Genomic DNA, 13,286 nt, shown 5'->3' with positions numbered 1-13,286 from the left:
TATGCATCGATATCTTTGTTCATGCTATATCACCAAAACTCACCAAACTAGTAGCCAACGTTTTCCCCAGGCGGTCTAACTTTAATGAATCTCCTTGTCAAAAAAAAACTAAATAGTCACAGAAACAGGAAAATTAAACCCTACTATCCAATTCTTTTCGCCTCCTGTCCTTCAGAGATGTTCGCCGGTTTAAGGATGTGCGAAAAGAGTTTGAGCGCAGCAGCGAAGCCCTGGAGGGGGCGCTGTCCAGAAATGCTCAGGCTCCACGAGGGAAGCAGCACGAAGTGGAGGAGGCGACCAACGCTCTGCTCAATGCGCGTAAGGCCTTTCGGTCTGAGGCCTTGGACTATGTTTTGCAGGTGAGAAAAGACATTTAAAGTAGCAAAAAAAAATAAAAAATTTCCTTTCCTTATGCTTTGAGCTCTTGAGACAGACTTGTATCACCGCTAATGATCAACCAGGTTCCAACAGCCGCCTGGATAAAATACAGAACATCTGATTCTAGTTGTGTTTTGAATGATAACAGGTTTGCCTCGAGGCTTCTCTCCAGACTTGTGGTTGTGGCTCCCAGCTGACCAGTGAGTTTTTTTTGGTCTGGTCTCTTTAACCATGACTTCCTTCTGTTTCAGATTAACGTCATCGAGGCCAAGAAGAAGACAGATATTCTGATGGCAGTGAGTTCAATCTGACCCATTTTAAATCGTCCATCTTTTAAAATTAGTTTTTTTGCTGGAATAATTTGAAGATACCCGTCGATCTAAATACTTCCTTATGCTTCCTGTTAGATGCTGTCGCTGATGGAGGCCCAAGCCATGCTGTTCCAACAAGGCCACCAGTCTCTGTCAGAACTCGATCAGTATCGTCACAAACTAAGTGAAGAGGTAATCATTTCCTTTGTTGCAAGTCATACGGCAGATGTTGGAGATGTCAGCATAAAATTCTATGACTGCATCTGGTTTTGCACAAGATAAGAGACACTTAACCAGACAATAAACATGTACCCTGTGCATGTGAGAGTACAGAATAGAAAGAAACACTGGATGTTTTTCATTATGCAGCAAACAGTCTGCTAAAGGATGTTACTATCTGGGCTTTTAGGCTCTTTATCATATCTGTCATGTGGTTAAACTTTTTAACAGCAATAATTGTGCTATCCTTTGCACACACAAAAAAAGAAAAGAAAAACAAATTAAAGAAAAAGATCTGGCCTTTTGCTTTGGACATAACCAGGCTAGTTGTTTCCTTTTTGTTTCTGGTTGTTATGCTAAGCTAGGCTAATCACCCCCAAGTTCCAGCTTTACAGTTAATATACTGGCAAATAAGAATAATAGGTATATTTTGCACAGTTAACTTTTTAAAAATATGTTTGTTGTGATGTTTAAGTAAAACTCTTCTTTGGGGCAAGTAAATTGTGATAATTAACGAAACAGTTTCAGCTTAAACCTAAATTTTAGCAACATTGTCTGTTTGTGAATATAAGAAAGCAAGACATATGAGTTAATGTAATAGTTAAAACCTAAAACATCATGGTCACGAGCTATGTAACTGCCACTTTTGTAGGCCTAAACTGAAGGATTGTTCAGACTTGTGGTTCAGGTAACTTTTAAGCCACTTTTGAAGAACCTAAAAACACAGATTTCTCAACACTGTGTTATCCAAGTACAAAGAAAAGCGCCCGGGTGTCCTTATTAACTTCATTTGCTGCTTTCTTAACATTATATTAGTTTGTATTTGCATACAGGAGCTTTGGAGGGGTTGACATAACGCACATTTCTGGATAAGGAAACAAGAAACCTTCTCTAAACCTTATGTCTTGTGAAATATTTGATTGCATGCATCCTCTGGCCTTTAGTCATGTGACCCAATCTTTCAACAAAGCCATGAGACTAAATCTTTGGAATAACTGCTCCGTGTACTGCAGTTTGGCACACAGTAGCAATAAAACTGCCAGCACAGTTGTCCAACTTGGGAAAAAAAAGGGAGGAGGACAAACACTCAGAAACATACTTTTGCAGATGTGTTCTGAGGCAGGATACAAATTTAAAATGTTTGGCATCTCCAGTGAAAAAAGTCGTTGGCAACTTTCTGGGGTGGGGCAGAGCAGTCACAAGATGACATCACACTTTCATCGTGACAGGAAAAAGAGATCAACAACAGGAAATATTTCACATGTCCGTGTGTGTGTGCTGGTGTGTGTTAGTTCCTGCGCTATAACTGAGGAAACTGGAAAAACTTTTCTGCACCGTCAACCTCGAACATCCGCGCTATCACTGTTGAACGTTTTTTTTTTTTTTGCTCGAAAAGAAACGGGACCAGGAAATGAATTGTGCAAAAGTTCGAATCAAACCACATGAAGCCTCTTCCTGTTTCAACAGGAAATGATAGGAGCGAGAAAAAGCAGATGAGACAGACAAATGGAAAGACGCTGGAATGATACACTAAGCAGACTCTTTACAAGAGAAACCACCCGTGTTGGTTTTTGATTTGGCACCGGGTACACAAAAAAGAAAAAAAAAGCACTTCCTAATTCCTGTTTCCACGAGAGTCTGCAGGAGTGACGACTCGCCTGAAACCTGGAGATCTCACTCCGTTTCTCGCTCACATTGAAGCAAATTTGTTAGAGAGGGTTGGAAATGGTTGTACTACGGTACATTAAACAGATAGATGAGGGAAAATCCAAGCAGGTTTCATTAATACATACAAATATTCTATATATTTTATGAGTTTCGAAGCAACTTTCTGTCATTCCAATGCTGCTATTTTCTAGTTGAATTGTAATTAGTTTTTCATTTTAAAGCTTTTCTTCTCCATTTTCAAATTGTCCAAGGCTTATAGATGTAGATGAGACAAATAACTACATTTCCCGCTGTTTTTAATTAATATACGACTTTTATGTGTTGGATAATGGATCATGTGGAAGGTGAGAGCTGCTTAGAGAAGTTCTACAGTTGTATTTCTGACTAGCGTGTCTTTTGACAAGGTGCTAAATCAGCACTAGTTCCTCACTGACCTGAATAAAAGTGCAAAACTTAATAAGAAGACAGCTTCTTAAAGCTGTTGATGCTGGCATCCTGGAGAAAGCGCAACTGAATGAAATACGTCATAACCTAAAATAAATATACATTCTTTTCTGAAGAATCTAAAGAATGCGTGTGTCTGTTTCTGTTCTGACAGCACACCCAGTTTGTTCTAAACGCTGCCAGGGAGAAGAGAGATATGGAGCAAAGACATGCAGCAATCAAGCAAAAGGTAATGACGTTGTACAGTTTAGGAGTATGCCACTAAGGCCACATCACAAGCTGTTTAGTTGTTGGGAGCACTGGTTGTATGTTTGTGGTTGCATTGCATTTTAGGTAACGTAGGTGTTTTAATCTGTGATGCTCGATCAGAAGACACGCTTTTAAATAACAAGTTTTTCTAAACCACAGTAAAGACTTTAGTAACTCAGTGACACAAAGTGACTTGTGTCTCTTTAACATTTCAAGGACATGTCCTATGATGACTCCATTATGGATTTCAATGCTGACGCAGCTAATGGGATTGCAATGGAGGGCTACCTCTACAAGAGAGCCAGCAATGCCTTCAAGACCTGGAGCAGGTACACGTTTTTACCATGAATCCTTAACACAGAACAGCTGCATTGTCGGTGGGCTTTTTCCCTCTCACTAAAAGGACTCAGATGTCCAGTGGTAGTTTCCAAACTGAGCTGCATATGTCACTTCTTTGTTACCTTGTGCAACAATAAGTTAAACAACTACATCGCAGACTCCATCATCATCTTTTATATTCTTTCTCCACCTCAGGCGCTGGTTTTCAATTCAGAAAAATCAGCTGGTGTATCAAAAAAAATTCAAGGTATGTTTCAGATGAAGTTTTTCATGAGCTGTGTGAAAGCACACGCATGCATGTATGCAAGCGCCGTCTGACCTGCATGTTTTTCCTGTCCTCGTCGCTTTCAGGACCAGCCTACAGTTGTGGTTGAAGACTTGCGTCTTTGCACAGTCAAGCCCAGCACTGAAAATGAGAGACGGTTCTGCTTTGAAGTGGTCTCCCCATCAAAGTGAGTTAGCGTGGGTGAACGACTTCATGCACTGATGCGTTTGAGCGATGGTGGTGAATTGTTAGCATGTAAGTATGTTGCTGTTAGTTTCTCAGATGGTCACAGTGTGTGTTTTGTGTGTGTGCAGGTGCTGTTTGTTGCAGGCGGACTCAGAAAGGCTGCAGCAAGCATGGATTAGCGCCGTCCAAAACAGCATCGCTTCAGCTTTCCAGGAGCGCAGAGAAGACACGCACAGCCCAGTGAGAATACACACCTGCACTCACACACACACACACACTATCTTCGATATCTGCATTTTTCTGTGGGAGTGTAATCTGGAGCGATACAGAGGAAGTTTTCTATGTCTTCGTGCATCTCCTCAATCCTGTGTGTTTTGCGTAACCAGAGGCAGCGTTGCAGCTCAATGTCAGCGAGCAATTTGCTGGGAGGGGGAGGCGGAGGATGCGTGGATCAGGAGAATGAGGGCTGCAAGGCGCTGGAAGAGGTTCAGGCAATCCCAGGGAACAAGCAGTGCTGCGACTGCGGAGAGCCCGGTCCTGATTGGGCCTCCATCAACCTCGGCATCACGCTTTGTATCGTCTGCTCAGGAATACACAGGTACGTACACACACACACACACACACACACCTACACACACATAGACACTTAGCTTGAAACCTGTTCTTCCTGTTCTATTTTTCTTCCCCAACAGGAGCCTTGGAGTCCATTTCTCCAAAGTACGCTCCCTCACTCTCGACTCCTGGGAGCCTGAGCTCATTAAGGTAATTTAGCCATTTAACTCATTACGGCCCTTTTACTGTGTTTAGCAAACTCCAGCGGAAATCATCAGTAAGCTATGTATTTTGTAAGCCTTTTTTTTTAAAACTAATCTCCCAAAAAGTAAATAAAACTGAAACACTTTGTCTTGCTTTCTTTAGTTGATGTGTGAATTAGGAAACACGGTAATCAACAGGATCTACGAGGCTCGGATTGATGAGATCACCATCAAGAAGCCCCACCCCTCCAGTCCCAGGTATGAACAATCAGTCCAAATGTGAAGACACTAAAAGGGTAATTTCACTGATTCGACACCTGCTTGTCACAGGAAAGTCTCCTCAGTCCATTGAAAACAACTGGAGGAGCTCTCAGTAGTCTAAGATAATGACCCGGATGTCATGAGGGTTATCGTTCTTGGGCTGTAGATTAGACAACGAAAAATTCATTAGAAATGGGGGCTATGAAGGGAACGCCTTCCATTTTAGTTATTCCTGTCATTTACAAGTCTCCAAACTTTGTGGAATTGCAATACTGAGTTTGAATCTGCAGAGCCCAAGGGAAGGGTTCTGAAATATGGAAAGAAACAGACTTATTTAAACATTAAAGAAAGAACAGAAGGAAACAAGAAAATGCTGTTACTTTTTTTTTTTTTTAAGTAATTAATTTAGGATGTGTGGCCTAATTTTCTGTAGCTTTAAATGATGTTTTGAATTATGAGCTTGTTATAATCTGAATGCATCTGATTCAAGAAACAACGACTAATTCCAGCCAAATTTGATCTTCAGTATGCTGAGATATCGGTTGGAAGTAATTTTTGGTTCTCCAGATGAGATTTTTTGGCATTTAATGAGATGCAGTCCTTTATTTCGAAGGCTCTTCTTTCTGGCGTTATTTATTAAATGATTGACAAAATGTTACTGCAGCTCCAAAAACACCCTCTTCATCTCCTCCTGCTGTCCTATTGATGACATTACACGCCTTTCTTTTCTTTCTTTTTTTACATTGACTGACTGAGTAAGAAGGAATTGGCTCTAGCTCTTCACAAAATAGCTTGTTGATAGAGGCTCAGTTAAAAACATGTATCCTCTGTTGACATCTGCGTGGCTTCCAGATAAGTTTATCAGCAGCCTACCACTCATTTTACACTTATATTTTGACTTCCTCTTCTCTCTCCTGTGTTACGCCGCAGCAGACAGGAAGTGCTACAGGTACTTGATGCAGACGGTTAATGCTGTGAGGTCCGGAAACTTGTGTTGAGGCCGCAGACTATGCGCAGCATGAGCTTCTATTCTTGTTTATATTAGATCATTAATTTGGTCTTTTCTATTTGCAAACTATCACATTAATGCCCCAGCTGATCTTTTTTTTGCATTGTGCAGGTCTACAAAGCTTAGATTAGTGATGTAGTTAAATACTAAAGAATAGATGAGCGTTAAGATCTCTTTAAGCTGAATTTATTGCTTCATTAAAGTGCCTCAAAAACGTCAGTTCTTGACTCACAGCTGCGAGTTGTGGATTCAAACTGAGATCAACTCAAACCGCACACACGCTGACAAACACAAGCCTGCAGTCTGTTCGCTCGCTGCCTTCTCTTTCTTTTATCTGATCTGTCATTTCTGTCCCCAAGAGGAGACAAGGAGTCCTGGATCCGCTCAAAGTACGTTGAAAAGAAGTTCATCCAAAAGCTGCCCGAGACTGGCAGGAACCCCCCTCTGAGGCGATCCAGTGCCAGGAGAAACCGAGCGACCACACAGGATCGGACCGTACAGAGGCCGCCTCTGAAACCCAAACCAAACCGAGCCACTCTGCCTCGGGTCACAGGTAAACCATGAGAAGCGGGAAGTCGAGATGGAAGTGAAATAACTCATCTGGTTGCTTACTGGCACTTGCTGGTGTTAGGAAAACAGAAACACACACCTACAAATCCCCAAACTTGGTGATCCGGCAAAAGTTGATAATCCTATGAGCCCTTTCTGCTGTATTTGATCTGTGTGTGCGGGCTTTTGTTGTGGCAGTCTGCAGAATAAACCAGTAATCATGACTCTCTTTCACTCCTCAGGGTTGAGCCCCAGTGACCTCGTCCAGAAAAACAATTCGGGCTTTCACAAAGGTGAGATAAAACCTTTAAAAACATTTGCTACAAATAGTTTATTCTCAGATTCTGAGTTTGAAATCTCCACTTCAGTACCACTTGTAAAACTCTTTTTTCTTATATGTGCTAAAGACTTTAATTGGGGGAAGAGGTTTGTTTATATATCATTCGTAAACTGACTTTTATAATAATTTATTCCTAGAAATGGGGTCTGAAAGATATCTAAAATCCCCCCAAGTCAACAAACAAATCAAAACCTTTGAAGCTGGCTTCCTCTAATGCTCAGATTTCTATCCTGGACAATATTTTCAGAAAGCTTCATGGTGATATCTTTTAGTAAAAAATGTGCCCCTGCTCACCTGTGGTGTCTCCCTTTTCCAATCATTCAGAGGTTGAAGAGGAAGAGGAGGATCTCAGCGGTCTCCACCCCGGGGCGTTGCTGTACCGCTCGGCAGCCCTGCAGAACTTCCCCGTCATGGCGGACGCTCTGGCCCACGGAGCCGACGTCAACTGGGTCAACGTGGCCGAGGAGTCGAGCACACCGCTGATACAGGCCGTCTCTGTGGTGAGGAGAACATTTTTTTTGTCAATATTGATGCCCAGAAGTTGAATGCTGGTCATTTTTATAACCCTTTGAACTTTGAATCTGAAGACTAAAGATATCTAGAACATTCATATAACCAGGGGGCAAACCCTTTAAATAACTGTAGCATTTTTTTATCCACAAAACTAGTCTAAGAATAACAAATCTGATGGTGGCCATTAGGGGCCACTTGCAGGGTTTAATAATTTTAGTCCTGCAGTGTGAACCTGTTTAGACGATGTGATAATGGGGAAGGTTCAGAGTCTTACCTGTGAGTAGAAATCGAACAGCTGACTTCCTTCTGTTTTGGACCAGAATGCCCTGGCAGCCTGTGAATTCCTGCTGCAGAACGGTGCCAACGTCAACCAGGCGGATAGCAACGGGAGAGGGCCGCTGCACCACGCCACCATCATGGGTCACACGGGGTAGGACGAGCACACTTTCATTGGCCAACGGAACAAAAAATTAGCTTATACATTTAAAATAAGAAACTACAGACACAAAATTAAATACTTCCGCAGGTCAGTTTCTCAGGCACAAGTGCAAGAGCAGACAGATAAAACAAGTACTTAACTCAAAGAAAATGCATCCAAAACCATAAACAGTTTCAGTTTTGAAGACTTGCAATACTGTCCCATTCACTCTCACGCCTGCTCTGCTTGCATTCCCAGCCTGGTTTGTCTCTTCCTAAAACGAGGAGCTGACTACAACGCCCGAGACAAGAACCAGAAAGACCCCATAACTATCGCTGTGGACAACGCAAATGCCGACATCGTCACTTTGTGAGTGTTTGCGTCAAAAGGAAGGAATGTAAATCACTTGTCAGCAGCAACTCTTCTAAACTGAAATTCTGTATTTCAGGTTGCGGATTGCCAAAATGAACAAGGAGATGCGGGAGATGGACGGAGCATTCGGCCAACCAGGTCATTCGGGGGGGCAGGGATCTGGGGGGACGGGAGGTGGGCTGGCCCACACCAGGAAGAGCCTCCAGGCTATTAAGAACCATATAAGTGGTTGGGCTCTAGGGGGGCAAAATGATTAACAGGGATAAAAATGACCAGTCAAGACATGCATCATCAACTTTTAGTTAAGAAGAAAAAAAAAAATGCCTTGATTGTGAAAGATTCAAATTCAGGGTACGACAAGAATTAAGGCAAACGTGATCGCTAAAGAGAAGAACTCTCTTGTGAAGCAGAGGACGGACATTGAAACATTCTGCATGCACTTTGAATTACAAATGCACATGTTCTTGCACTTTGAAACCCACAAACTATCTAAATCCCTTATCAAGAGACAGTGGGCGTCTATGTGGGTGTCTTCAATGTCTCGCTGTTGTATAACTGAGCTTTAAGAACATGTATATATAATAGACCTATATCGGGCCTATTCTCTGTATATATTTTGGATATTTTTATATCCAGTATCTGTTAGATGGTCTTTATGGTGTATCCGGATGAACTGTCTTTTCATTCCAGTTATGTAAGCTAAATTCAGTGTTGGGTTTGGTTCTCAGTGACAATTTCCTCCACACTATTCTGTGAATAGTGACTCAGTTGAAGCTTTTACACTGTTTTATGTGTTTGTATTTATTATGCTGTCAGCCAGGTCCAAGAGCTCTGTAGCCCGTGAGCTTAAGGTTAACAGTGGGTTTGTCGTCTGGCTCTTTTTCAAGCTGCAAAGTCCGTTCTTTCATGACTGATCGAGGCTTAGACTGCGAGTTGCATCTAGTTTTCAGTCATGAAGGAATGGAAACGTGACGCGTTTGTCTGCTTGAAACGACTGCTGGTCAGTATTTGACGTGCTGTGCTTTGTCATTGTCTGTCTTGGTTGTGTGCACTCGTTGCCTTCTGCCCGCTGAGACGTCCAGCTGGTCTCAACTGCTTGTGCAGTGTGCCACCTACAGCAAACTAAGAGGTAAAGTGCGTGTGCATGCCTTTGTGTGTTTATTCGTTGAGTTGCATGCGTCGTGCTTCAGGGCTACAGCTTTTAATATGTTCAGGAAATAGCTGGTGAAGTTTCTGCCAATAAAATTAAAGGTGTCCCATGTGAGGTTGTGTAGCTTTTGATGAAGGATGTCATGACTCAAACACAGCTGCAGCTCATTAAAATAGTGGATGTACACAGAGAGAACAAATTAAAAGAATTTCCGCATTAATTCTTAAACTTTACAGCTTTTAGTTGTTAAAAATCCCTGTAAACTTGGAGTCTAAAGTCTTCTGGTTTTTTTTTTCTAGGTGATGAAACCTACCAGGACATTTTCAGAGACTTTTCACACATGGCCTCAAACAACCCCGAGAAGCTCAAACGCCGCAGTGCAGACCCCAAAACTTAACCAGCTGCTGCTTCCTCCTCACCCCACTGTACAATGCTACATTTCACACCTCAGCTTAACATACTTTCACATAACACATGCAGAAAAGATTCAGCTCACAGGCACACACACACACTCACCCTGGCTACCTGCCACATGTTCAGTCACAGCTCAGCTGGTGTTGACTTCAGAGGGGACGGACGCTCCAAACAGTGAATTCTTTGTGCGGACACGTCAGAGCAGAACAATTGCGTCCAAGTGGAAACACTGCAACAGTTTTATGAGACCAGCATGAGGTGTCTTTATGTCTAGCAGGGGTAACACCATCACTCTGCCAGGATTTCCTAATTAAAACCAGTAAATCTGTATTTTTTTCTTCTTCTTTATAACAAAAAAAGGGTTTTTATGTTCTTTTTACTGACTTGTTACATAAAAAATAAAATGAAAATGTTTGTAGGTCATGCACATAAATGTTGCAAAAAGTGAAATTTTATTTTAACTGTCTTCTGTCAAATTGTAATAATTGCAGATTTTTACATTTTTAGACTATTCTCATATCTATTTTGTCTAAATTATGAGGTACTTCAAATTTGTATTAAGATCAAATAAACACAATACAAACTGATGTTTGAGTGTATTTTAGTGTCGGAGTTTAAACTGTGTGTTTGGAATGAGACCGGTTTTACAAGTCTAGATGGCTTTTTTTAAACAAACGTAAGACGGTTTCGTTTCGTGTCAACCCCAGCAGAGGGCGTCATCATTTTGTAAAGGTTGACATTTAAAGTGCTATGACAACAGACGGCCTGCCTATTAGGTTAAAGATTGAAAGCAGAGTAGTAAAAGAAAATATAGTAAAACAAAACACATTGTTTTTAATCAAGTTTAAGTACAAAATATGACATTTTAACACATCACTGACATTTTGCAGGTAGTTTGAGTGGTAGTTTAAGGATTGGAGGGGCACAGCTTTGCATTAAAATCTTTAAGTAAAAATATTTCTGATGAGCTTTTTCCATCTTTCACAAATAAGTGAAGCTCCACTGTTAAGTACTGACCAAACGCTTTTTGCATCGCAGCAACCCTGACGTCTGTATGCCTGTTACCAGCAGGTCACTGTGCTTTTACTGAAAACATGGTGTTCATCCAGCTGTTATCAAAGCCAAACCACACTGCTCTGCAAAGCCGGTCTTTGCTTATGTTTTACAAAAGTACAAAGTGCTTATGCAAACAAACTGAACGTGTCATCAGAAAATGCACTTGGAAAAACACTGTCTTGTGTTCCTGCCGAGAATTACAATGCACGGGTGGAAAGAGAAATTCCTGAGTCAAGGAGTTGATACCAGCAGCTTTTCTGGGCTCATAATAAATCAGTGTTAACAGTGAGCAGCACTGTGTGTTGCAAGAGATTCTGTTTTTTTAACGATATATCCACACACAGGATTCAGTAAAGCACTGTCATCAAATAAAAATATAAGACCAGTGTGGGGAAGGCTGGAGCCTACCGCAAGTTTAAGGTCATGTGATTTGCAGAAAATCTGCTTCCTGCAAGTCCTTCTGCATAACCTTAGACTGTATTGTATAAAAGGTATATCAACATTTAGTTTTTGTTAGTTTTTGATCACCCATTTTAACCATTCTGTGATTCCCACCCCTAATCGTTACAATTTTAAATATCAAATTATGTGACATACAGCCCTCTATCAGCGTTACTGATCCCTATGAAGTATCATGTTATGTAGCTGAAGTGTGTATTTATTAGGCATTTGGAGATGATACGCACAAAACAGCAGGAAACAAAAAATCGTAGCCCTGCAGTCATTTAGTTCAGCCACACTGATGGGCAGTATCTATAGCGATAATTGTAATCTGTGCCATATAACGAGAAGATAGTGTAAATTTTAAGATAAATCATGTATGTGCAGAATTTAAACATGCTGGTAAGTCTTCCAGCAACAGGATAAGATTCACAGTTCACTTCAACAACCAAGAAATTTCTGTTTCTTAGCCATGTAAGCTAAAAGTGCACTTAAGGTGTGTTGTAAAAAAAAACAAAAAACATTGTCTTTCACTTATCCTATCTTGATCAAAGGTGTGTGAGCTGCAATTAAATATTTAAAAGTCCAGAGTTTCCTTTCGGGCAGCAGATACTGGCTTCAACATAAAACCGAGGTTATGATATGTAACAGAGCGAGGAACTCACTTCCCTCCCCATCTGCTGCTACAGCACGCTTCAGTGTTCGCTTTGGGTCCGAGTCTCTGAGGTAAAAGTGAGGCCGTTCACAGACGTGTGCCACAGCATACCTGTTGATGGCGTCTTCAGAAATTTGCCATCATTACCAAAGAGCTTAACAACGCTCCTGAAGCCTTCACCGACACAGTCTTGAAGCTTATTGGACCATGTTATTTCACCCGTCCGATCATTCACCCCCTTTATCGCTTATGTCAGAGGGCAAAGTATTCATCTGCTCCAATTCTGAATTTAAACCCTTATCTTTGTCACCAAGGGAACGTCTCTGAGGAGGTGGTGGGTCGGTGCAAGAGAAATAGTGAGGCAGGGTGGCCATGGTCAAGGTGCCGAGGATGGGGAAAGAACCCGCTACCATGAAGGAGGCCATGTAGTTGCCTGTGATGTCCTTGAGCAATCCTTTGAACACAGAGACAAGAAAATACTCACGTTAAAAGGCAGACCATGTCAACAAAATGGCATGAAGATGTTATAAAAACTTGCAAAACCAAGAATGAGATAATCAAAGAGTAATTGGAACTGACAACAAAACCCTTCTGCACACTATAATTGTGTGAAGCTAGTCTCATGCTGATTAAGAGGAACATTCACTGCAGTGTACACAAGAAGAAGCCCCAACTACGCAACTGTGGCTTTACTCTAAAGTGATTTGTGTTTGTGCCGAATCATGTGTTTAACCATTCCATAAACCTAACAAAGACGCTTTTAAGTAACACAACCGTTTTTTGAAAACCAAAAATAAACAATCTCCAACTTGCCTCTGGTGACATTTAGCCGTGCAGTTTGTTTGTTTCTTATTTGGCCAAGATTATCGGGCTTTGAGATTTCACGTGACCAAGGGGAACAGTGAGGCAGGAAACTTCAATTAAACTGAACTCTTCACTGAGCTTCCCACAGGTGTCATTGTTAATGTTATCAACTATGACCAGGCATATTATCAGTAGTGAAAAAGAGAATTTGATTTGTTTATACCAGAAAGGCCCCTGATGCCTCACAGCTGCTACGATTCAGATCAGAAGATTTATGCCAAAAGCAGCACAACATGCAAAGTGCAACACTGACTTTTGAAGAAAATAAAACAATAAAATGCTTAATTTTTAAGTTGTACCCCTCTCTTCACTGCTTTTACTGGAGCCTCTTTCTACTATAGAAACAATCCAGATATAAATTATTGACGTGTCATTTTTAATCTTTTAAACCCTACAAATTAAATCAATCTCAGAGAAATACATCTCAAAA

General features: G+C 41.3%; 2 protein-coding genes across 4 annotated transcripts in view; one reads left to right on the top strand and one right to left on the bottom strand.

The window, feature by feature from the left end:
- acap1 (ArfGAP with coiled-coil, ankyrin repeat and PH domains 1) overlaps positions 1-10,427 on the top strand; it is a 19,193-nt gene extending 8,766 nt beyond the window's left edge. The window contains exons 6-23 of one of the 3 annotated variants that reach the window (XR_520233.1): positions 176-359; positions 630-674; positions 786-881; positions 3,175-3,249; positions 3,486-3,598; positions 3,804-3,855; positions 3,960-4,060; positions 4,188-4,299; positions 4,446-4,657; positions 4,752-4,821; positions 4,978-5,072; positions 6,444-6,637; positions 6,876-6,926; positions 7,298-7,473; positions 7,807-7,916; positions 8,163-8,273; positions 8,353-9,405; positions 9,726-9,817. Coding sequence is in view for 2 of the 3 variants with exons in the window: in XM_008282838.1 (XP_008281060.1) it covers positions 176-359; positions 630-674; positions 786-881; positions 3,175-3,249; positions 3,486-3,598; positions 3,804-3,855; positions 3,960-4,060; positions 4,188-4,299; positions 4,446-4,657; positions 4,752-4,821; positions 4,978-5,072; positions 6,444-6,637; positions 6,876-6,926; positions 7,298-7,473; positions 7,807-7,916; positions 8,163-8,273; positions 8,353-8,533 (1,978 nt within the window). In the remaining variant the exon portion in view is untranslated. Of the gene's footprint in view, positions 1-175; positions 360-629; positions 675-785; positions 882-3,174; positions 3,250-3,485; positions 3,599-3,803; positions 3,856-3,959; positions 4,061-4,187; positions 4,300-4,445; positions 4,658-4,751; positions 4,822-4,977; positions 5,073-6,443; positions 6,638-6,875; positions 6,927-7,297; positions 7,474-7,806; positions 7,917-8,162; positions 8,274-8,352; positions 9,536-9,725 lie in introns of those variants that run through there. The other 2 variants (XM_008282839.1, XM_008282838.1) reach the window with 2 other exon arrangements.
- A 224-nt stretch (positions 10,428-10,651) lies between these two features.
- Positions 10,652-13,286, bottom strand: part of slc16a13 (solute carrier family 16 member 13) — a 9,754-nt gene continuing 7,119 nt past the window's right edge. The window contains exon 8 of the mRNA XM_008282837.1: positions 10,652-12,446. Within this exon, the coding sequence (XP_008281059.1) occupies positions 12,220-12,446 (227 nt within the window). The 3' untranslated portion in view covers positions 10,652-12,219. The remainder of the gene's footprint in view (positions 12,447-13,286) is intronic.

Source organism: Stegastes partitus, unplaced genomic scaffold (genome assembly GCF_000690725.1).
Source record: "Stegastes partitus isolate 25-593 unplaced genomic scaffold, Stegastes_partitus-1.0.2 Scaffold287, whole genome shotgun sequence".
NCBI lineage: Eukaryota > Metazoa > Chordata > Actinopteri > Pomacentridae > Stegastes > Stegastes partitus.
The sequence above is the reverse complement of the archived record's forward strand: the minus strand, read 5'-3'. Positions and strand labels throughout refer to the sequence as shown.